The sequence below is a fragment of the Lycium ferocissimum genome, chromosome 9 (genome assembly GCF_029784015.1).
Source record: "Lycium ferocissimum isolate CSIRO_LF1 chromosome 9, AGI_CSIRO_Lferr_CH_V1, whole genome shotgun sequence".
NCBI classification, from domain to species: domain Eukaryota; kingdom Viridiplantae; phylum Streptophyta; class Magnoliopsida; order Solanales; family Solanaceae; genus Lycium; species Lycium ferocissimum.
In genome coordinates, this window is record NC_081350.1 from 606,292 (window position 1) to 631,989 (window position 25,698).

Sequence of the window (25,698 nt, forward strand, 5' to 3'; positions counted from 1 at the left end):
ATTACATTTTTGGGTATACTAACATTTGAGCAGGTATCTTAACAAGTTTATACAATACTTTTATTGGAAACCCGTATAGTGATTCGAGTTATTTTCTGATTACATACTTTATTTTTCCATACATATATATCTCCTCTATCTCACTTTTAGGAGAACATCACGTTGGGAGAATATATAATACTCTCATATGACAAACGACTATTTTTGAAACATTATACACCACCTTATGTAGGAAATCCGTCCCTATATGTACATTATTTTCTCAAAAAAATATACATACTAATCCTCCCATTTTCATGGGTTTGTATTTTATTTTGGAATCGTCATGAATATGTATATATGTTTACATTCTTGATACTAAACTACTCACTTTACAAATATACATACACATACATCATTTTTTAATATTCCCCACATACACATTATAAACATTTTCTAGCTACACGCGCTTAATGTTTAATCCAGTTTTGAAAATGAAGAGTGACTTTAAAAAAAAGATGCCATTTGTACAAATTATCTTTGGATATTATTGCTAGTATATTTAAAATAGGCAATAGTAAATAAGAAATTTATACTAATTCTCTGTGTTAATTAAACTAAGTGGCACCCTCTATTTTCCTCGAGGGATATACATATGTTAATCTTTATTAAAACCAAAAAAAAGTTTACATTTACATGAATGGTTTCCTATTATTTCCTAAAATTAGGTGTTTATACTAATAATTTGCATGTTCCATGTATATAAACATAGTTATAGTTGTGAGCTAGTTTTATATATTTTAAAAATTGGCATGGACGCTTTTTGGGATATATACCTTAGGTTTGACTTTAAACAAAGTATGCCTACATACTATATTTTTTTAGATACTCGAGGGAAGGCAATGTTTATTTATTTTATTGCCTATATATATTATGACTAACTACTTCCTTATAAATATGCTTTATATATATATAAATAAAGAAGAAGTTCTTCTCGCAATTCTTAAATATATATATATATATATATATATATATATAATAATAATAATAATAATAATAATAATGGTTTCTAATAATAATAATCGAAAAAATAAAAAAATATATATATCACGTAATGCTATATTGAAAAAGGACGCAAGCCAAAGCCAAACTTGTGCTCCTTATTTGTTTGAGAAAACACTATTTGTTACCGCTTTCCTTATAATGTCATTGCACTTTCTATCGAGTCTTTGGCCGTACACTTACACACACTGTGGTTCACGCGAGGTGTTGTCTGACACACCTCCACCCCTTCTTTGGATTCTCTAGTTTCAGAGTCGGTACGGTAGTTTACTACGTACCTTCTCGCAGACATTCAGTCCCACTCCGAAACTCTTAGGAAAAAAATCTTATTCTAGAAAAAATAAGTCATGCTGCATACACCTTAGGCAGGACAATCCAAGGTATTGTCGCTGCAAATTAGGAATCCACCCTTTTGTCAAAGGTTTGAAACCTGAATGACATAACCCTTTATGTGAATTGATGAAATGATCCTTAAAAGACACAAGATGATTTTTTTAACAAACAATACTTATCATAACCTTTACCCTTCTTTTTCAGATGGAAATCAACCAAAACCTACCAAATATCCAAATGATAGTCTCACCTCCTCACGACCTCGCAAACTTGGTGGAGGAACATAAAAGTGGCACACGGAGAGGAAATCAGGCAACACACCGGGGTCGTTAATGTCGCTAATGGGTATCCAAGCTAACAAAACTCTCACCAAGCTGCTGATAGAATTTTGGGATCCCGCCAGTGTAACCTTCAATTTTTTAGATTTCGAGATAACCCCTACTTTAGAGGAAATTTGTGGATTCACCGACTTACCATTTGAGGGAAGAATGCCGGTGTTACCATCCTTCATATCGGGAGAGAAATTCTTGCGCATTTTGGGATTTAATGTCTACCCGGTCTTGAGGAACGTGGAAAATGATCGAGTGAAGTTTGACTTTATTTTTTAGAGATTTGGGCGCCGAGAAAGCTTTGATCGACATCGGGATGAGTTTGCGTGTGACCGCGGAAGGTGGGAGAAAATGCGGCCACGAGTCTTCGCCATAGCCTTGTTGGGAGTCTTGGTCTTCCCAAAGAGAGCCTACCGAATCAATATCAACCTTTTGCCACTTGTTATGAATATCTTCTCGGGACCGGATGAATTGACATTGGTCCCTATGATTCTCGCGGAGATGCTCCGAGCTCTATCGGCTTGTTCAAGAGGGCATAACTTTTTTGAGGGGTGTAATCTCTTGCTGCAGTTATGGGCCGTGGAACACTTCTATACTCGCCCCCTATCATGGATTACTGCATAGATACTCGTAGCAGAATTCAGAGCCATACGGAAAGAATGAGGTACTGGCCTGAACCTACAGGAGCAGAGGAGTGGCGCGCATTCTTGGTTCAGCTCACGGGAGATGCTGTTCAGTGGAAATACCCCTGGCTGTCGGGGAGACCTTTGGTGAGAACTGCAAATCTGTACTTCATCGAGTTAATCGGGTTGGACGGGATTCAACCATATGCGCCTCTCAGAGTCCTGAGGCAGTTTGGAGTTACGCAGGATGTCCCAGTCTGGTCCCACATGGCACTGCATGAAGATAACTATGATAGGGTGGTTCCCATGGCACGAGTGAGAATTCTACAAAGAGAATGGCTGAACATGATCACAATTGGTATGGGTAACGAGAGTTGGTGCACACCCGAGTATTACGCCTGGTATAATGTGGGAGGCCTGGCACTTCTACCAACCGAAGACGGATTCGACGGGCTCACAGACTATGATGTAGCCGATTGGCTTACGGTTACAGCCGAGGCATCGCCCCCTCATGAACGTCAACAATGACATGTACAGGCAGGTAGTTCCGGGTTCAGTAAACCATTTGATACAGTTGGTAGAGGAGGAGGATCCGGCAGAGTCAGACGAACCAATGGAGGAGGATCCGGAAGAAGATCCAGAGTGGGAAGCAGAACGTGACCTTGCAATGGAGGTGGAGCCTGAGAAATCACCCGAGTATACTCCGGCCGGACCTTCCGAGGAGGATCTGGAGGTGCAGTCCGAGCACAGGCCTACAGTACATGGTATAGAGGAAGGACCTGAGTATGATCCAGAGGCAGGTTGGACAGACCCAGAGGAAGAACCTGAGTACGACCCAGGGCCCGATTATGATCCAGCATATGATGGGGATGACAATGACGGCCCGACATGGCCCTAGACTATTTTCTTTCCACTTTTGTTTTCTTTACATTCCAAAAGAGTGCCGTATGGCCCAATCCCTTTGTACGCCCTCGTGGCCACCCTTTGCATTTTCATTTTAAATTTCCATCGACCCATTCCTTTTGTATGCCTTTATGGCCATCCCCTTTTGTGTTCTATCATTTCAAGCTGCCATAGGCCTATCCTTGTAAGCTCTCGAGCTACCTTTTGTTGGAATGGAAGTTATGTTTGTTCTAAAAAATCACAGAATGTGTCAAAAAAGGATCATCATCATCAACTTGTGTGTAACGTAGGCTTACCTCTGGCAAAAAGAGGCTCCACAATTAGGACACGCTTGTTTGCACGTCGACTTGACGTAATTATGTGATCAAATGTGTTACTCTACTCTTTCTAAAGCTTCCCGGACTAACTTTTGTTTTCCAATTGTCTTTATTTTAGTTTTTATCCCCCAACAGAGGTTGATTTGTGTTGATCTTCAAACTGGCCGAGTCACACTACAATTTGAGATCTAAGGGAAAAATGACTATCACCAACGAAGTCAACCCAACTGCTAATCTTTCCATAACAAATGAAAATCCAGAAAGCTCAAGAGAGAGGATTAATCGAACGATGAAGAAGAGATCGCCTTGCTAAAGCTACAACTTGACGAACTAAGAGGAGAGCCGCGCCAAGTTCGGGACCGACCCATCTCACCGTGATCGCTTTCCCAAACCCACCTCACTTTCCGTCTTTGGATTCGCCGGTTCCAGAACACTTCCCTCCATCCACACGTCCACCTCCAATACCCCTTTCTTTTTCCAACCTACCTCCAGTCGCTCCGGCGAATGTACCAAATTTGCCTAAACAAACCCCTTACGTCCCCGACTACACTCATACTTCACAAAACCCACTATCAACCCAAACCTACTCGGGCTGAGATCGCACCTACTTACCCCACCGTGCAAAGACATACCGGGCACACACGTTGACACTTCCTACGAGCAACATGTGCCACCAGATATATGCACCGGGGCTCCAACCTTTACCGCTCCTGTCACAGTTAGGGTCCCGTTCGAGGTGGATCAGTATGCAGAAATGGAGAGAGATGCCAAGATAGGAGAAGACGAATCAATCATGAACCAGCTGCACAGTCTAAGGAAAGAAATGAGGAACATGCGAGTCACTCGGGGAAGTGAGAGTTTGGATTATGATGATCTATGCATACACCCGGATATTGGCATGCCAGTAGGGTACAAACCTCCTAAGTTTGATATTTTTGATGGGACAGGTGATCCTCATGCACATTTGAGGGCCTACTGCGACAAGTTAGTAGGAGTAGGAAGGAACGAGAAATTGAGGATGAAATTGTTTATTAGAAGTTTGTCAAGAGAGGCGCTCACTTGGTATACTCGCCAAGATCCTCGCAAATGGAGCGACTGGCAGGATATGGCTGGGGATTTCATGAATCGCTTCGGATTCAACACTGAGATCACACCAGACAGATTTTCTCTGAGCAACATACAAAAGAAGGCGACTGAATCATTCCAGGATTACGCAAGACGTTGGAGAATTGAGGCTGCCCGAGTTATGCCCCCATTGGACGAAAGCGAGCTCAGCAAGTATTTCATTCGAGCTCAGGAAGGCATCTACTTTGAAAAGATGATGGGATCAATGGGCCAAAAGTTCGCAGATTTGGTCAAAATGGGAGACTTTTTGGAGGAAGGAATCAAGTCCGGAAAGATTCAATCAATGGCTGCGCTACAAGCCGCAAGCAAAGCCATACGATCACGGTTCCATTAGCGGAATTAAGAAGAAGAAGGAGGACATATCCAATATCACACCTTACTACCGGCGAGGAGAGTCATCTCGCCGATACCCCACAAACCCCAAATCTTTGCTCATGCCCCTTATGTCCCATACCCAGCTTATAACGCCCAACCACATTACAACCCTCCACGAGCCCCCACTTACCAAAACCCTCTAAGCCCTTACACCTATATCCAAGCACCCATCCACCAAATAGACCACCATATGCCCCAAGACCTCGCCCAACTCCCGAAGTCAGAAATACCCGAACCTATACCCCCATAGCCGAGCCTTTAGCCCAGTTATTTGAAAGGTTGAGGACAGCAGGATTGTTGCAACCAATTGAAGGGAGAATCCCTGATCCAATTCCTCGAAACTTTGATGGGAACAAACGTTGCGCATATCATTCGGGAATTCAGGGACATGACACCGAGGAGTGCTTTGGTTTGAAGAACCAAGTTGAAGCTTTAATCAAGAGTGGAGCAATTCAATGCACTACGCCCTCGAACGTGAACAACAACCCGCTACCAAATCATGGAAACCGAGCAAGTTAATATGATATCATTTAATGAGGAATATGACTTGGAGGGAACCATTGTGCCCGTTGGAAACACTGAGGCATTTGTCGCAACATCCCCAACTGCTCCCATCATCACGGTACAGTTGAAGGCGCCGGTAACTGTTCGGACATACCAACCAAAATTCGTGGTGACCACCGTTGTAGCAAGAAAGCACGATTATGATTCTAGGGCAGTCCCATGGGACTATCAATTGAAAGGGAAGGCTAAGATGATGGAAACCGCAGTCGCCCATGGAATGACGAGGTCAGGAAGATGTTATGTCCCGGAGGATTTAAACAGAGGAAGTTCAGGCAAAGAGCACCATCAAAGGAAAACATTACTGATGCCGAGGCAGCAGAATTTTGGAAGAAGATGCAAACCAAAGATTATTCAGTTGAGGAACAGTTGAAGAAGACACCTGCCCAAATATCGATCATGTCCTTGTTGATGAGTTCTGAAGCCCACAGGACGCTTTAGTTAAGGTATTGAGTGGAGTAAGCATATCGAATGAGACAACGAGTGAAACGTTGGCCGCAACAATCGGGCAGATGGTTGAAGCAAACAAGATTTCTTTCTGCGATGATGAACTTCCACCAGAAGGAACGGAACACAACAAAGCACTTCACATCACCGTGAGGTGCGGAGATAAGTTTGTATCTAGGGTACTTGTCGATGGAGGTTCAGGGTGTAACATTTGCCCTCTCAACACCCTGAGAAGTTTGAAGATGGACACGGGAGAAATGAAAGAAAGCCGTATGAAGGTCCGAGCTTTTGACGGGACACAAAGGGGTGTCATTGGAGAAATCTGTCTACATTTGCAGATCGGGCCCGTGGAATTCCCGATCCTTTTTCAAGTGATGGACATATCATCAACTTACAACTTGTTGTTAGGAAGGCCATGGGTCCACATGGCTGGAGCCGTTCCTTCCACTTTGCATCAGTGTTTGAAATTCGAATGGGGCTGGGAGCAAATCGTAGTTCAGGGGGAACTTGGTCACCCCGTCTATTCTGAACGCTCTATTCCGGTTATTGAAGAAATGGGAGAATTAGATGGAGCCACCTTTCATGCTGTGGAAATCATGCAAGCTGTAAAAATATGTGAGATGGCGGGATCTGATGAAATGAAGATGTCAAGCGCAGCAAAGATGGTAGCGTCAGAGATGTTGAAGTACGGCTACCAGCCAAAGTCCGGGTTAGGCCCAAAATTCGATGGCATAATTGAACCAATCCAACTGAAGCAGCAGAAGGGTACTTTTGGGCTCGGGTATGATCCTATGTTTGGAGAAACTAGCGGCACTAAGAGGATCTTTGTGCCAGAGCAAGTTCCCGTCCGGTGGTCGATGATTGTGCGGAGGTCGATGAAGATATCATAGAAGGAATGGAGAACCTGTTCGTGACAATGATCGAGGAGTATTGTGGGGAACCGGCGTATGCCGAGACACCGACTATTCGTGATGCCGAACCAGAGAGATCTTTGCGTAATTGGACCGTCGGCCCCATCCTTGGTTCGCCGGAGTCTTGGTAGTGTGGAATTGTAGTTTGTTTTCAAAATAGCATGATCAATTGAGGCTTGAATCATGCCTGTGCTCTTTTGTCATCCGCCTCTTTCTTTAAAAGCATTGAATGCTTCTTTAATGAAAATGCATTTTTATTTTTCTATTAAAATATCATATCTTACTTATACTCGCCTTTCTTTTTCAGAGACTCAAACTAGTAAAAATATTCATTCTATGATTATGACATGTAACGAAACCATTGAGCAAAGTACAAACGACGAACAAGATTACGAGGAATACGACGAAAGCATGATGCCTGAGAATCTTCCGCAAGAGATCGAGCAACTCGAGAATCAAAAGAAACCGAACTTGGATGAAACTGAGATAGTTAACTTGGGAGACGACGAAACAGTGAAGGAAACTCGGATCAGCATACACTTAGAAGCTGAACGGAAGCAAGAATTGTTGGAATTGCTTAAGCAGTATGTCGACGTATTTGCTTGGTCCTACGACGACATGCCCGGGCTGAGCACCGACATCGTCTCTCATAGGCTACCAACTGATCCCACCCGCCCGCCGATCAAGCAAAAGCCAAGGAAGTTCAAGCCCGATTTGAGTTTAACGATCAAAGAGGAAGTCACCAAGCAAGATTGAAGCAAATGTCGTGAGGGTTACAAACTACCCTTCCTGGTTGGCCAACATTGTGCCCGTTCCAAAGAAGGACGGAAAAATCAGGATATGTGTGGATTATCGGGATCTCAACAAAGCTAGTCCTAAGGATGACTTCCCTCTTCCGAACATCCACATACTCATCGATAACTGTGCAAAACATGAGTTGCAATCATTTGTCGATTGCTTTGCAGGATATCATCAGATTTTGATGCATGAGGATGATGCAGAAAAGACGGCGTTTACCACTCCATGGGGAGTGTACTGCTACCGAGTAATGCCATTTGGCCTCAAGAATGCCGGGGCGACCTACATGAGGGCCATGACTACTTTGTTCCATGATATGATTCATAAGGAGATCGAAGTCTACGTGGACGATGTCATTATCAAATCTCGAAGGAGTTCAGATCATTTTACTGACCTAAGGAAGTTCTTTGAACGATTGCAGAGGTACGACTTGAAGTTGAATCCAATAAAATGTGCATTTGGAGTTCCCGCTGGAAAATTATTGGGATTCATTGTTAGCGAGTAAAAGGTATAGAGTTGGATCCTTCAAAAATCAAGGCAATCCAAGACTTGCCTCCCCCGAAGAGCAAGAAAGATGTAATGAGTTTCCTCGGAAGGCTCAATTACATTAGTCGATTCATCGCACAGTCAACGGTGATTTGTGAACCCATATTTAAGTCGAAGAAAGATGCTGCCACAAAATGGACAGAAGAGTGTCAGAAGGCCTTCGACAGAATCAAGGAGTACTTGTCCAATCCACCCGTATTGGTCCCGCCAGAACCGGGAAAACCTCTATTGCTGTACTTGTCCGTACTGGATGGTGCGTTTGGATGTGTGTTGGGACAACACGATGAGACGGGGAAAAAGGAGCAAGCCATTTACTACCTAAGCAAGAAATTCACACCGTACGAGGCGAGGTACACTTTGTTGGAACGCACGTGCTGTGCTTTGACTTGGATCGCACAAAAGTTGAGGCACTACCTATCTGCGTACACCACGTACTTGATCTCAAGGATGGATCCACTCAAATACATCTTCCAGAAGCCGATGCCTACGGGGAAATTAGCAAAATGGCAGATTTTGTTAAGTGAGTTTGATATCGTGTACGTAACTCAGAAGGCCGTCAAGGGACAAGCATTGGCGGATCACCTTGCAGAGAACCCGGTAGACAATGAATACAAGCCGCTTACAACCTATTTTCCTGATGAGGAAGTACTGTTCGCAGGAGAAGATATTTCAGAGCCTTACTCAGGATGGAGGATGTTCTTTGACGGAGCGTCAAATTTCAAAGGAGTCGGAATATAGGAGCAGTTTTGGTTTCCGAGACAGGTCAGCACTACCCTATCTCGGCAAAGATCAGATTTCCCTGCACGAACAATATGGCAGAATACGAAGCTTGCATCCTTGGGCTTAGGATGGCAGTTGATATGAACATCAAAGAACTTTTGGTAATAGGCGATTCCGACCTATTAGTTCATCATGTACTAGGAGAATGGGCCACCAAGAATGTCAAAATTCTTCCATACTTACATTGCGTGAAGGAGTTGTGCAAGCAGTTCAGAGAGATTGACTTCAAGCATGTCCCTCGAATCCAAAATGAGTTTGTTGATGCCCTTGCGACATTGTCATCAATGATCCAACATCCGGACAAGAATTACATCGACCCTATCAAGGTAGAAATACACGATCAGCAAGCATATTATTTTCATGTCGATGAAGAATTGGATGGCCAGCCATGGTACTACGACATTAAGAAGTTGCTCGAGACGAGAGAATATCCGGAAAATGCAACTAACAAACAGAAGCGGACCTTGAGGAGAATGGCAAATCACTTCTTCCTTAACGGAGAAATCCTATATAGGAGGACTTCAGATCTGGGATTGCTAAGATGTGTGGATGCCACAGAGGCGACGAGGTTGTTAGAAGAAGTACACGCAGGGACATGTGGACCTCACATGAACGGATTCACTTTGGCAAAGAAGATTCTGAGAGCGGGATACTTTTGGATGACTATGGAAAGAGACAGCATTCGCTATGTACAAAAGTGTCATCAATGTCAAGTTCACGGAGATTTCATTCGAGTTCCCCCAAATGAGCTCAATGTAATGGGTTCCCCTTGGCCGTTCGCCGCTTGGGGCATGGATGTGATTGGACCTATCGAACCCCCTGCATCAAATGGGCATCGCTTCATCTTGGTGGCCATCGATTATTTCACTAAATGGGTCGAAGCTTCAACGTACAAGGCTGTAACAAAGAAGGTGGTAGCAGATTTTGTTCGCAACAATATAGTTTGCCGATTTGGGATTCCAAAGTCAATTATCACAGATAATGCAGCCAATCTCAACAACGATCTTATGAGAGAGACTTGTGAAAAGTTTAAGATTGCCCACCGAAATTCCACAGCTTATCGACCACAGATGAATGGAGCAGTCGAGGCAGCAAATAAGAACATCAAGAAGATCTTGAGGAAGATAACAGACAGTCACAGGCAGTGGCATGAAAAGTTGCCATATGCTTTGCTTGGTTACCGTACCACTGCTAGAACATCCACAGGAGCAACTCCCTATATGTTGGTCTATGGTTCCGAAGCTGTGATACCCGCAGAAGTAGAGATACCTTCTCTAAGGATTATCCAAGATGTTGGTTTGGACGATGTAGAATGGATACGTAGTAGACACGAACAGTTAATGCTCATTGATGAGAAAAGGATGGACGCTGTCTGTCACGGTCAGCTTTATCAGAATAGGATGTCCAAGGCATTTAACAAGAGAGTAAGGCCTAGGAAATTCGAACCAGGGCAGTTGGTTTTAAAGCGAATATTTCCTCATCAGGATGAAGCTAAAGGGAAATTCGCACCAAATTGGCAAGGTCCATACGTGGTTCATCGAGTGCTTTCAGGAGGAGCATTGATTTTGGCGTAAATGGATGGTAAAGTGAGCACGAAGCCCATCAACTCAGACTCGATCAAGAAGTACTACATCTGAAGACATCCAAGCTAGCTTTTTCTTTTCCGTTGTAATTTGCATTTCTATTGTAACAGAACTACGCTGACCTGACTTCCCACGGTGGGATACGTAGGCAACCCACATCGGGTCCGGTCTCTTGTAATAGAAAATCCCAAAAACATTATCTTCATGTAACTGGAACTACGATTCGACCTGATTTCCCTAGGTGGGATACGTAGGCAATCCCTACCGGATTCGGTCCCTTTATTAATCTTCTTTTCTATTGTAATTGAACTACGTTATGACCTGATTCCGTTTGGATACGTAGGCAGCCTGAGTCAGGCTCGGTCATTGCATTATTTTACCCCTTCTATTGTAATTGAACTACGTTACGACCTGATTCCATTTGGATACGTAGGCAGCCTGAGTCAGGCTCGGTCACATCACATTACATATCATTTTCTTTTCATTTGTACCCCCGAACTACGTACAGACCTGATTCCTATTTGGGATACGTAGGCAACCTAAAAAGGTTCGGTCATACCCTTAGGAAACCTTTTATTTGTAATGTAACTATAGATTAGGATCGGTCTCATCGTCAAAGACATCGCGACACTTGGCTTGAATATGAAGAAGCGTCATCAGAGGAACAGACTATGCAAAGACACCGTTTGGATGCAGGCATCAGAATGGAGAAGCTCAATGCGTTTCGGAATATGTCATAATCTAAAAAAAATGATAGAGTTTTATTGCATTTATACGTAGTATATATACATGCATATCCGATTTCTAAAATACCATTTTTTTTTCTTTCTTTCAAAGTGCATTTATGTATTTTTCCACCTACCAAGTCTCTGGACAGAGATCTCCGCAACCAAAGAAGCTCAAAGCATTCAAGTGACAAGGCTAGGGCCACGATCGACACAAATCAACACCCCCTCCCAAACTAAGAATTTTTCTTTGAATACAGGATTGACAGGAATTATGACGAGATGACATCGAAGCGAGCTTCCGGTGGAGGCGTCACAAGATCCATCACTACACCATGAGCCAAAATAACCTTCTCCTATTTTATTTTGTTATCTTAGCTTATGCACCTCTGAACGTTTTATTTAAATTTGCAGGTATCTCCAGAAGCAGGGTCAAGGTCGATTATTCGAAGATGGGGGCCCCCGTAGCAGCCTTGTTCCTTAATAATAACTCCGCCAATCGGAGATCTACGTTCTAACAAACTCCGCCAATCGGAGATCTACAATCTAATTGCGAATAACTCCGCCAATCGGAGATACGATCTATTGCAATCTAACTCCGAATAACTCCGCCAATCGGAGATACAATCTAATTCGCGAATAACTCCGCCAATCGGAGATACGATCTAACGCGCAACTAACTCCGCCAATCGGAAGATACGATCTAATCGCACGCGACTAACTCCGCCAATCGAAGATACCATCTAATTGCGTCAACTAACTTCGCCAATCGAGGATACCATCTAATTCGCGTTAACTAACTCCGCCAACGAGGATACCGTTCTAACAACGCCAATTACCCCGCCAATCGGGGATTTTTTACATTCTAACTTCGTCAACAACTCCGCCAATCGGAGATTTTTACTTTACGTTACAGTTGCTCCGCCAATCGGAGATTTTTTTACATTACATTATTTTTCAATTAGCCCGAATCGGAGATTTTTTACTTTACATTACGCTTGCTCCGCCAATCGGAGATTTTTACTTTACATTACAGTTGCTCCGCCAATCAGAGATTTTTACTTTACATTACAGTTGCTCCGCCAGCCGGAAGCTTTTACATTACAGTTTAGCCGGAAGCTTCTACATTACGATTGCTCCCGCCAATCGACCGGAAGCTTTACATTTCAGTCGCTCCGCAAATCGGTGCTTTCAATTCTAGTTTGTCTACAATCCCTTCCTTTATTTCCTTATGTTATTATTACATTATAACTTTGAACTGCACAGGTATCTTTACATTTTTTGCAGATGAACACAATACAACGTGGAACTATCTCTGCCACAGCGAACTGAGGCGCCCCGCTTGATGAGGACATCAAACTCACAAGCTTGAGTCAATGAATCCGCTCTCCGCTTTAGCTCGCCAACCAGTTTCTTTCAATTTTTTAAGAAGTCACTTCTTTTGAGAATCTACATTCTAGAGACTCAGTCAAATTCTTCCGCATCCTAAGGTCGTCATAATACGATACTGGGACAATTCTGAGGGTCAGTCCTCTACGACGTACTAAAATGGTCCTACGACGGCGCATAGATGCATTCGCGCAGGGTCTCGTTTATGGGTGTGTTGCGGCCGCCACATTTATAAATAAGAAGTTGCCAAAGTACATCTCGTCATCAGAAAGACCTTTTTCAGCAATCTTTCCCAAAATTTGACCACATCTTCCTAACAACATCTAGTGTCACCATAATTCGACACTGGGACAAAATTTTGAGATATATCCCTCAAAATTTTCTATCTTCTCATTTTCTTTGAAACACATCTGAATTAATTCTCGTTCTCTTCAACATGTAGGGAACTCAGAGTCAAGCCAGTCATATTCCATGCTAGCTATTTTCGCTCATGCTGAAACTACTACCCTTTCCATCTCCAAAACCTCGTGTTACCATAACTACAACACTGGGACAAATTTTTGAGGATCACTCAAAAATTTTCAACAACTCAACCTTCCAAATCTCCAACAAAAGTATCATTCCCCTGTCTATAACAAGAAAGCCAGTGTCCTCATAATTCAGACACTGGGGCAAAATTTTGGAGACCTCTCCAAATTTTACCATCTCCTTGTTCGAACTACATCGACCTAATTCTCTTATGACCCGAGATATGTAGGCTACTCAGGAACCAGAGTTCGGTCGAATTCATAAACTCACCCCTCCATCCCAAAAAGAATTACTCTTTTCCAGTTGTACTTTTTCCAAACCCAATCTGATTTACTCGTCGGGACAAAATTGAGTTTATGTCAACGTCTTCGCCCAAAGACTCTTTCATCATCCCTGGTCGAAGAGGGACAAGCTGTTGACACCCAATTTTGGCCCTCCTTTTTTATTTAATTAATTTCACTATGCTTTTAGCCGTGAAAATTCCCCAAAAAATGAGTTTGGAATATTTTCACTAATTATTACACTATTTTTCGAGATATATCTCTCTAAAATTAAGAACATTTTTATTGTCTCTTAAAAATGACCAAACATCATATTTTATAATCGAAAAGGACTAAACATTTTTTTTCATAATTAAAATCATTCGAAAAAATAATAATAATAATAATAATAATAATAATAATCGTATATCAATATTGGCATTGGCATTTTTCCTTTAATCCTACTTATTACCGTATTAATCATCTTTTACTCTATTTTTAAACTAAATACGTATATTAAATTACTTGTGTCATAATTTATATAGGTATGCATTTTGTGGGAATTAATTAAGACAAAGAAGCATATTTTAATTAATTGATTGAAATAGAGAGGGATTAGAAATTAAATCATCTATCCACAATATTGGGTCAATTTCCTTTTATCCTTAACCCAAATCAATGGCCCAAAAAAATCCCAAACCAAAGCCCAAAACCCCCCTAAGTCCCGACCCGGCCCAAACCCCAAAACCCTAAGTCTCTCTAACCAAACAAACCCCTAACTTTTTCCTCTTCAACCAACGATCCTAACCAAACGATCCCTTTTCTCCTTCTCTCCCCTCTCCTCTCTTCAACCAACCCCAACCCCACGCCGCCATCCCACCCCGTCCGTCACTTCCATCACCTTTCACCACCACCACGACCATCGGACGCAAAACCACCTTCCTCTCTCTCTTGAATCGAAAAAAAATAGTGAAATCGTGGGTTTAAAAACTTTTCTCCCACCACCTCCATGCTACCACGTCTCTTTCCCCTTCGATTGATGTGCTTCAATGAGCCGAAAGGAGTCGATAGAGCATCATATCAACCTCGGTGGAAGAGGAGCGCAAGGAGCCATCGGTTTCAAGGTCGATTCTTATTCGATCCGATGGGTAATGGCTCGTTTAATCTCATACGCGCGAATCCACCAAATTGGAGTCCCAAGGAATCCACAGCGGATTTCAAACCCATCTCGAAAAGGTGAAAATCCGTCACTTTTTCTTCATCATTTCATCTTTTTTTTTTGAATTTGATTTCAAACGATTTTCCCCCTTTTTAATTCGAAGTTTAAAGGCAAAATTCCCTTTGAAGAGTGTCCCTTTTTTTTTTTTTTTGCCTATAAATACAACCCCTCTATGGGCTGTTAAAGAACAAGTTGAACAATTAAGAAAATCCGACTATTTCATAAGTTTTCTTGATAGTTAAAAAGTCCCTTTCTTTTCTTTTTCATAAGCCTTCATAGCTAATCAAATTCGTAGTTCTTCCTAAGTTTCTAGAAAAATCTCGTTTTAACTCGTAAGTTTTTGGTTGCATAATTTTGGTGGTTCTCGGCTGAAACGACAAACTCTTCGAGCGGATTCGGGGACTCGACGACGACAAATAACCTCAGTTCGCTGTCCCGAAGAAGGTAGACTCCTTTCCTGTTGTTTTAAGTTCTAGCATTCTACATGTTTGTGTGTGTACTATTATGTGTGTTATGTGTGTATCGGTCTAGTCCTATTTAGTTGAGGTTTTGAGACTAATATGCTAATCAAACTATATATGATTTACTTAGTTTCTCGTATGGATATGGGTTCATCTAGCTTATGTTTAGTTTGGTTTAGCTTAGTTAATAGTTTGATCATGTGTGATTATTTTTAATTAATGATGTTTAATAGTGTTATGTATAGTTTTCGTGATGATCTTAATCCCTTGATAAATGATTTATCTTTGACATGATGCCTAATTTAATCTTGAGTCTGGTTTATGTGTAAAGGTGAAAGGCTATGCAAATAGATTTCATGAATGTTGTGTGGTCAGAGTATTGTGTATGTAGCATTGTCCATCTTGTTTTTTTTTTTAAATGTGCTCAAGTAGTTTGGTAATGAGTTAAAACTGGTATTACATGTCTCTGAATAAAGCTAAAACACTGTAAGTTCTCCTTACATGGCCTTACAGTTTAAAATTTTGTGATAAGTTGTTTGAATTCTATTGTTGTGTTGGCCTCAACACCTATGTGAAGAGATTTCACTTCTTTCAAACTAAAGAGCTAATTTGTTAAACTTTAAACAACTAAGGATGAAACTAAGTTGTGAGTGAATTTTAAACTTGTTTAGTAACTCTGTTTTGGTGGTATACATTCAATATTTGTTCATGACTAGAACGAATAGGTTTTGTAAAACTAAAAAAAAAAAAGGAATAAATAAAAATTCAATACCCTCTTGTTGTTGTTGTATAATCCTTATTGTAAGTGACGTGCTAAAAGAAGGTTTATATGACTTGAGGTGTCCATATATGTGACTTTGTTTCTCTGTTGAATGTATCCCATGCTCAGTCTTGTGTAGATGTTCCAAGAATGCTTTCACACTGTGTGTAATCTTGTGTATGGAGTGTGATCTTGAGAGTAAATGTTTGAGATGCTTAAATGAGATCATTGTCAAGATCATTATGGTTGGATTATTGTTTCTTCACCTAAGTCTATAAAAAGGTGTTTAGATCATTTTTTCTTGGGGTCCTATCTCTTTTATTTATTTCTCAATATGATTGAAAGTCTGTTTAGCTCAAGATAGAGGTCTAGATTTCGGTCTGATCGTTTAATACATGCCTTTATAGCATTATATGGGGTTTGCCTGAAATAAAATGGGGATTAGTTTAGTAATCATAGATATGATATGCTTGGAGGATTAACTTAGTGCCTATTTAATAGCAACTTAGGATGTATGATAGGTTTACCATTTTAATTGTCCTTTAGTTTCTTCATAATGAGTGTATTTAGCTAAATGACCTTGTGGATTAAAAACAAAATTTGGTTCAAGTATTGACTAGTTAAAACTTCAATTTATTTCAAAAAGAAGTAAATAGCTACTAGTCCTATTCAAGATTTCCTGAAGTTAAGCTCTAATTACCTTTTACTTTGGTGAATGTTGTGGAAAACTATGTTTAATTCTCTATATTAGTTTGATGGCTCAGTGTATTTAATGTTAAAATCTTAAAATAGTGACTGTTTTCCTGGGATACAATCTCTGAAATTGTGCCACCTTCAAACAATTTTTCTCCCTAAGTTTGTCCAGTCAAAGGTAAATAAGAATGACTAAATGTGTTCATCCCAACTTCAATTTGTTTGTGATCTGTTGGAATCATGTTGAGTGATTAACAAATCACCTTTGGGTTTAGACAGTTAATGGTGTTTTCAATCCTTTTGATTATGTTCTTTTCCCTGAAGTATTTAAGATGTGAATAGAGATTTAAGATAAGTGTTAAACAGACCCATCTTTTATGTTTGAATCTGAAATTTAAGAGTATGCTAAAAGTAGAGAAATTCTGTTCCTCTCTTAAAACATGAAGAATTTAACAAGTCCTTTCTTTGTTTATAGTTTGATTAAAGAGTTGTTTTTGTTCAAAGTTAGGGTACCACATTTGAAAGAAATTCATTTTAGTTTATTTATTTTCTAAAAGGTGTTTTCAAGTTATTTTGTTTGATTATTTGTGATCTTTGCACGAGTCTTAAAAAGCAAAAATTTTTTTCTATTATGCTAAGATAAGAATGGTCTCTAACCTCCATTTTAAGTTTATTATTTTCTTCCATTATGACAATTTGAGTTAAATTTGATGTTTTCTTCTCTAATTTTAAATAAGGCTGGGAATTATCAATGACTTTGAAAAAATGATTTTTGTAATGTAGTTCTATGTATTGGTTCCTTTGTATGTTTTAAAATGCAAGCTGTGTTGACATAATTATTTTCCTTTTCTCCATTTAATTATAATCCAAGTATGCTCTTAGAGATGTTTACTTGATTGAAACTAAAATTATTTAGTGACATGGGTTAAGTAAGATGTTGTTTCAAGTTGTTTTGTGGTGTGTGTAAGTGTTTCTTGGTCTTCTCTTTAAACCAATCCTAGAATAGGAAATGTTTTAACTAAGTCATTCCAATGCTATTTGATGATTGTTGAGGTGGAGATTATGTTTTGATGTTTTCTAAATGATTTGTTGTGAGCTCTCTCTAATAAGTTTGGGAAAAAAATCTGGCTATAGCCATGAAACAAGATCTTTATGGCTCCTTTTGATTTAAAAAAAAAAGCTCATGCTTTAGTTTATTTATTTTCCAAGGTGTCCAAAAGTTTTGTGTCATTATTTGTGATCTTTATTAATCACTAATATAAAAAGGAATATTACTTACTTTTGGGAGGAAGTTAGTTGTTTGTCAATTTTAAATAATTTGGTGAATTATCAATATGTCATTTTAGTTTCTTTTCCTTTTAGTATAATAGCCTTGGATCCAAATTTTAAAATCAGTAGTGTTTTGACTAAGTGTACATATCCTTAGGCTCTCGATAGGAAGTTTGAGGTGATTAGTTAAAATCTTTGTTGGGTTCCAATGTTAAAAGATTAATTAAATTAATTAGTGATACAAACTTTGTTTCAATAAAGATTGACAAATACCTAGTTTTCTAAAATGGTTATGTCAATCTCATTCATCAAAGACACCCGAATGTTTGGAATATTTCAGTTTGCCAATATGATTCAAAACTCGATGTTCTTTTTTGAGAAGTTTCAAATCTGTTGGTTTGAATTCAGCCTAGCTAGTTGGTTAATTTTGTGACTATTTTAGTTTTATGAGTGTAAAGCATGATTTGATTTATAGCCCTACGCAGTTTGAGTTCTTTTATGTGTTTCAAAAAGTTAAGTAGTAAAGAGGAAGTTTTGTGTCATTCATCTTGTGGTTCTTTTATTCTCACTAACATACAAAGGAATATTAGTTTAAGTTTGGGGAATGTGTCTCTTTAGTGTTGATAAGTTGCAATGAAAAAAAGATTAAAATTTCAAGTATCTTGAATGAGAATTAGACCCTTTCCATTTAGAAATGGATGATAGTTGTGATAGCAAACCTATAAGAGTTAAAATACATATTGAGCCACACATTGATGTATCCTTATGATTATAATTAGAAGTTCAATCCTGTGTGTTCTTCATCATGTTAGCTTAAAAAAAAAAAAATAGTTTCTTATTATTTGGTTAAGATGATTAGGTGTTGTTTTATACTTTATTAATCTAAATGCTTAGGTCCCTAATGGATAGTTCTTAATAGGTAGAATCAGGAGAGGTACTTTCTTTCAAACTATGGAAGCATAACCCTATGTTTGATTGTTGTTTGTTTAAGGAGATTGTTTGTTGTTGTACATTGGATAAACAAGATCTATGACTATTTGTGCCTTCCTTTAAGTAAATAAGCATAGTTAAAAGATAAGAATAGGATCAGGGAATGCCACCAACTGAAAGGTTCTTCATTTTATAAAAGTAGTTTAGTTGTGAAAATTTCCACCTTGCATTTTCATGTTCGAATCATGAAGTTGAGATGTTTTATGGGTAATGGTAAAGCTGTTTGAGATAAATATACGGATTGTAACAAGTCCTTTCCGAAGTTAAATGAGATGTCTTGTGTAAATTCTCGAAACCAAGCAGGACACGTGCTTCATTTCAGATTATGTGATTATTCTTATTAACTAGTTTTATGCTTGTGATTAAGATCGCTCCTAACTCCTTTCTTTTTCTTATTTGCATGAACACACTTGGGAGAATGTTGGAGTTATGGCAACTCCGATTTCAGCCCAGAGCCGAGAAAAAAAAAGTAAATGTCATCTCGTCATGCTCGTGTCCCCCCCCCCACTTTCGTGTCAAGAGTCTCCGTCCCTCTTCTTCACCTGAATTTTTTTTTTTCTCTTTTGTATTATTATACGATATTTGTACCCTCCGACTAACATTTTTATGGGTTTGTATTCGAAGGATTTTATTTTTTGTTCGTTTGTGAACTCGTGAATGGCTAAGTTTTGTCATCGGCCGCTTTTCTTTAGATATAGATCTTTGGTTTAAGGATAGCTTAGGATGAAGAATGATAAACGTCCCTTTAACTTTGCATATTTCATAGGTTATAAACATTTTCTAGCTAATAGAGAAGGCTGAATTTTTTTTTTCTTTTCCCTTTTTTAGTTAATTAACGTTCCCCTTTTAAATCCATTTTAACAAAATGAGCAATTTAAATAGGGGTTTAAAAGGGACAAGATGCGTATTTTATGGGTAACCATTTTCTATTTCATGCTAGTATATTGAACAGGTTAGGTTCATTAAGTTTGAATGAGGAAATTATATTAGGGCCCGAGTGTAGTGGCTCAAAGCTATTTTACGAGAGCTACAAGGTACATACTCTATTTTTCATATACATATGTATACAATCTTATTCTTTTATTAAATCATCCAATCATCGTTACACTATGTGTGTACCTATATCTATCACGATACTTATACATATTATTATATTTTTCATGGATATTTATAAAAGTATACCTATTTATACTATTTTACATATGATAGACATGTTCCATGTATATATTATTTTCTTATAAATAATAGATACTTTTATACCCTACGTTATATATTTTGTCCTTAAATACAATAACCGTATTTACACCCAAATCTTCAAAAAAAAATACACATGTGCTTTTTGTAAATAATATACATCCCTAGTGCATAGAATTTTACAACTCGTATTAATTACTTCCCTTCACAATGAGTATGCCTACATACTATATTTTTTTTTAACACACATATATTATTTTATCTCCGTTAATTCCCTTGGTTATCTTTACGTTATAGGCATCTATATAGTACTATCATGTCTTCAATAACTATTTTTAGTTGCCCATGATATACATATCGCATGTATACGTTATTTTCTTAAAAAAAAAAAAAAATATATATATATATATATATATATATATATATATATATATATATAATAATAAAAAAAAAATATACATATATATCTTCTTCTATATTATATATACTGTTCTTATATAAAAATAATTATCATACCTATTTTTCTCACGCACACATTAGCATTAACTACTTCCTTTATAAATATACATTTGCTCGCATAGTCATAATTACTTTAAAAACCTTTTTTTTTTATATATATATATACAAATAATTTCGAGAGAGTAGTTTCTTTCCCGCAATTCTTAAATAGGTGATAATAAATAAGAAATAATAATCCCCCTCTAGTGTTAATTAAACTAAGTTTAAAGACTGTCCTCGGATAGGCTCTGAGGGATGCCTAACACCTTCCCCTCGGGGTAAATAAAACCCTTACCTAGAATCTCACAGGTTTCAAAGACTAAAAATGGAGTTCACATTTTTTTTGAATGGTTTCCTAATGTTTTCCTAAAATTAGGTGGCGACTCTGAAAATTTACAAAACCAGAGGAAACATAGTCATAAGTTGTGAACTAGTTTTAATCCGCACCAAATTTGCGAGTCACTAAAAATGGAGCCTTGAAATAAGTACAAGTTTTATATCTTGTTACCTCATGCCACAATCATTGAACCTTTAAGAAGCTTCCACTGGCCACTACTAATAGTTTGATCATAACCATCATCATCAAGCTTTCCTACAGAAATTAAATTCACACGAACATCTGGAGCATGCTTGACATTGTTAAGAACCAACCTCGAACCGTTCTTACTTTTCAAGCAAGCGTGCCAATAACGAAGTACCTCAACCTCACTATCATTGCCCATTCGTAAATTTTCAAAATTACCCGAGTATAAGAAGAAAATAATTCCTTCTTTGGTGTGACATGAGAAGTGGCTTTGAATCCGCAAACTAGGTAGAATCATCACAAACAAGATTGATATCATTTTTACGACAAGCAACGAGAAGTTCATTTTCAGCAACAACAGCAACACGAATTTCATTATCGCATTGCTTTTTTTTTTGTCTTTCTTAAACTTGTAGCAATGTTTCTTGATGTGCCCTTTCAAGTGACAATAGTCACATGTAAGATTCTTGTACCTGGAGGATCTTGACTTGCTTCTACTTTTGCCTCTGTCATTCTGACCTCTGAAGTTACTTCTCCCCCTGTCTTCAGTAACCAAAATATCGGAGTGTGAAGTTGAAGAAGACGAAGCTTGAGATCTTCTTCTCATCTCTTAATTCAAAACACCACTCTTAGCATATTTAATAGTTACACCATCTTTGGGAGCGAAATTAGTCAAAGAAACTCGAAGAGTTTCCCAAAAATCTGGCCAGTATTAAGAAGCCAAAGTCCCTATATTTCTTCATCAAACTTGACACCCATTCCGGATAGCTGATCAAGGACACCCGAAAATCATTGAAATGGTCGAAATAGACCCCTCTTTATATCTAATATTCATCAATTGTTTCAGCAGGAACAACTTACTATTGCCAATCTTCGAAGCATAAAGTGTCTCCAGCTTCCCACAAGCTTTTAGCATTTGTCTCATTCACAATATGATTTCGAACATTATCTTCAACCAATTGCCTAATATAGCCACAAACCTGTAAGTGTTCAAATTCCCAATCCTCATCTTCAATAGACTCGGGTTTCTTAGAAGTAAAAACAGGTAAATGCAATTTCTTGACAAATAGAAGATCTTTCATTTTGCTTTTCCAAATATGGTAATTACTGCCATTTAAATAAACCATCTTGCTCATATTTGCCTCCATCATTCAAATAGACAATCAACACAACCAAATACAACCACAAGCTCTGATACCACTTTGTTGGGAAGAAACAAGCAATAACCAAATTGCACGACAAGGTAACAGCGGAAGAAATACCCAAGTCGAAACTTCCCACACTATTTGAACCAAGAAAATACAATAAACACTAGCACAAACGGAAATCCAGGCAGTAGCTATACCAACAATAAAATAGCAAAGCAAGCAAAAATAAATCGAATGGAAGAGACACCAAATTTACGTGGTAAAACCCCTTCAATGTGAAGAGGAAACATCCACGGGACCTCCGGCCCACAAAAGCTCCACTATAAACAACAAGAATTACAACAATGTTCTCCAAATGGCTACAACAACAAAGCCAAGCATGGAGCAACAATACATAAAAGATAACACCAAAACTAGCGAAGAAAAGAGAGAAATCACCCTAAAAAATGAGCTACTGTTCGTACTCGAAAACTGGAGCTACATACCACAAAATCCGATCTCCACCGTTGAAATCGAAGAACCAGATGTTGAGAACCCCCAGTTCAAATTTCAGCATGATCCAACGGTTAACGAATCGAAAAATGCAATTTAAAGCGGACTGTATTAGAAAATATCTGACGAAAATGCTTCTCTCTCTCACGTTTTTCTCTCTATATGGCTGCTATGAATTCACTCTTGTGTTGTGAAAATAAGACCTAAATTGATCCTATATATGGAGGAATTTTGGGCAAAAATGGCTTGGTCCAAATTGGATTGGGTTTTATTAATTCAATTCCACATAGGAAAGGAAAACCCAAAAATCTAATTAGATTGGGTTTATTAATCCAATTCCACATAGGAAGGGAAAACCCAAAAACCTAACAGTTGTTGCAATTGTTTTTTCATATTCCCATTTTCTTACCGCAATTGACTTTTCATGTTCCATCTTTTGAACTTATTATATTCATTTTTCTTAAGATCACTATCTGCCTTTATTATTTTTTCCTTCCAATTGAAGCATTTATTAGGGGTGTGTTTGTATGGAGAGAGTATTTTTCAGAAAATGTTTTTCAACTTTTTCATATTTTATTGATTAAAAATTTTTAAAAAAGCATTTTTTCAAGGAAATAAGATCCTTAAAAAAAGGATATTAATTTTTCTAATGAAAATAGAGAAAAAAAAAATTCATAAGTGACATTCTAAGTTTATTACTTATCGCTTCCACACCTATCAATGCCGCTAACCCTACCTCTTGACCACTCCAACCCCAACCCCCAATCTCCACCCACCTCCATAATATTTTTCTATATTATATATAAATATTGTTAGACAATACTTTTTATTTTCTTACCAAACACTAATATCACTTATTTCCTAAGAAAACATTTTCCAGAAAAATATTTTATATGAAAAACATTTATCTTCATGCCAAGCACACCCTAGGTCTTACTTTACATTTAAATATGTCCCATGTCATATGTTCCTCTTGTATTCTTCTCTCTCTTTGTTTTAAACCTCCAAACACCTACTTTCTTAATGAGCTCATACGTTCTTAGTTTTACTTAGAATCACTTTCAAATATAGTTTTAGAAATCTTTAACTTTATTTGCATACTTGAATTATTATTTATTAATATCTTTATATGTTTGTTAAATTAATTTGTGTAAGGACTCTAAACTAACGCTATAAAAATTATGTACAAATTTAAAGTTAATGAAAAATTTACTGTAAAGTTTAGATCGAGCATAATTGAGTTTGAAGTAAATAATTCAATCAACAGTGAAAATTAAAATATTAAAGGAGTAAAAAGAAATTATTTTTTTATATATTAAAAATATACTTATTGAAATTGTAGTTATTATGTGTGATTGTTGCTTTATGTGTTTTTGAAATATTTATCTCATTCGCCATTAATCTCTTGATGCACCTTAATTCCCATTTCTTTTAACGAAAACCAAAATCTACTCTTTTATAGATTTAATAAAAAATAACTGATACAAAATATCTTAAATCACGAAATTAAAAATCACGAAATTAAGATATTTTTTTCATGGATAAGATTATATCACAATTTTGGTCTTGGGTTGAACTTTAATTCTTTTGAATGCACAAGCCATTTTCTTATAACTTTTTTCTTTCTTTCTAGAATTTGTATTAAATCTTGTGGTTTAGAGTGGTTAGTTAAATAAATAATTACCCATAGATGTGAAATTGCACAGGTGTCATCAGATTAGTACTGCACTGGACTGGAATAAACAAGGTATTTAGATATCCTTAGCACGACATTAATAAATCACATTTTTTCATGTTTATTTTATAAATAAGTGCTTGCAATTACATGCTATTATACGTTTTCACATACACATAATTTTATAAAGGTCCACTGTCCAATAAATCAATAATAGTAGTAAAGAGCGATATTTTTTATATAATTCTCTCACATGATACATACATTCTCTTTACGTCAAGTATGAGTCTTTTTCTGTAAAATTTAATTTTATGGGTCTTTTTTTTTTATAAAATACGAACATATGGGTCAAGTTTTCAGTTTTAAAAAAATTGAAATCACAAGCTTGAAATTGAAATCCTACTTTTAGAAAGAAAAAAAAATTGTATTTGAAATCATGATTTAATATTGAACTTGAAGTTTTGTTCAAATGTCATAACAAAAAGCCGATTTTAAATACAAATTCAAATTTGAGCTCCAAATTACGTGAACAAACACCTAAAAATATCCAAGTTGTGCTTTCATAAAGGTTTGGGAGAAAGAGTTATGCATGTGGTAGTGCATTTAATTAGTTTGAATTTCAGTGAGCGTGTTAATCATATTCCAGAATATATAGCTAACCATTGATGTGCTAATGTAACTTTTGCTTTCCATAAGAAAATACCTTAATAAACCAAAAAGTATTTAGGGTGTGTTTATGAGGAAAACAAATCATAATATATTTTCTAATTTTCTTATGTTTGGTTTGTCAAAATATTATGAAGATTTAAAATTTTTGCCAGGAAAATAAATTTCTTAAAAATGAGTAAAATGAAATTCATATGCCCCATCCCAATTTCATAGTATTTTCCTAAATTATATAAACTATGTTTTGAAACTGTTTATCTCTTCACTTACCAAACATTAGAAAATATGTCAATAATCTACTTATGCTTTAAGCAAATATTGTTCAAGAAAACATTTTCTGTAAAAAAATTTAAAAAAAAAAAAATCCTACCAACACGCAATCGATTACGCTTTCTCATTGACGTAAGGCGAATCCCATGTCATAACAAAAAGTTCATCCCTTTCCTTCGAGAAAATTGAGATAGAATGGGACCCACCAATCATCCCTTTGTTGATTTTGTTCCGAGGATTAATTGGACTATTAAGACTGTTCTTTG

General features: G+C 37.6%; 2 protein-coding genes across 2 annotated transcripts; both read left to right on the forward strand.

Moving 5' to 3' along the window:
• Window positions 1-4,300: 4,300 nt before the first annotated feature.
• Window positions 4,301-5,005, forward strand: LOC132029480 (uncharacterized). Its single transcript, XM_059418727.1, has one exon. The coding sequence runs from the start codon at window positions 4,301-4,303 to the stop codon at window positions 5,003-5,005; it is 705 nt and encodes a 234-aa protein (XP_059274710.1).
• A 198-nt stretch (window positions 5,006-5,203) lies between these two features.
• LOC132029481 (uncharacterized) lies at window positions 5,204-6,944 on the forward strand. Its single transcript, XM_059418728.1, has one exon. The coding sequence runs from the start codon at window positions 6,120-6,122 to the stop codon at window positions 6,942-6,944; it is 825 nt and encodes a 274-aa protein (XP_059274711.1). The 5' UTR covers window positions 5,204-6,119.
• Window positions 6,945-25,698: the final 18,754 nt, after the last annotated feature.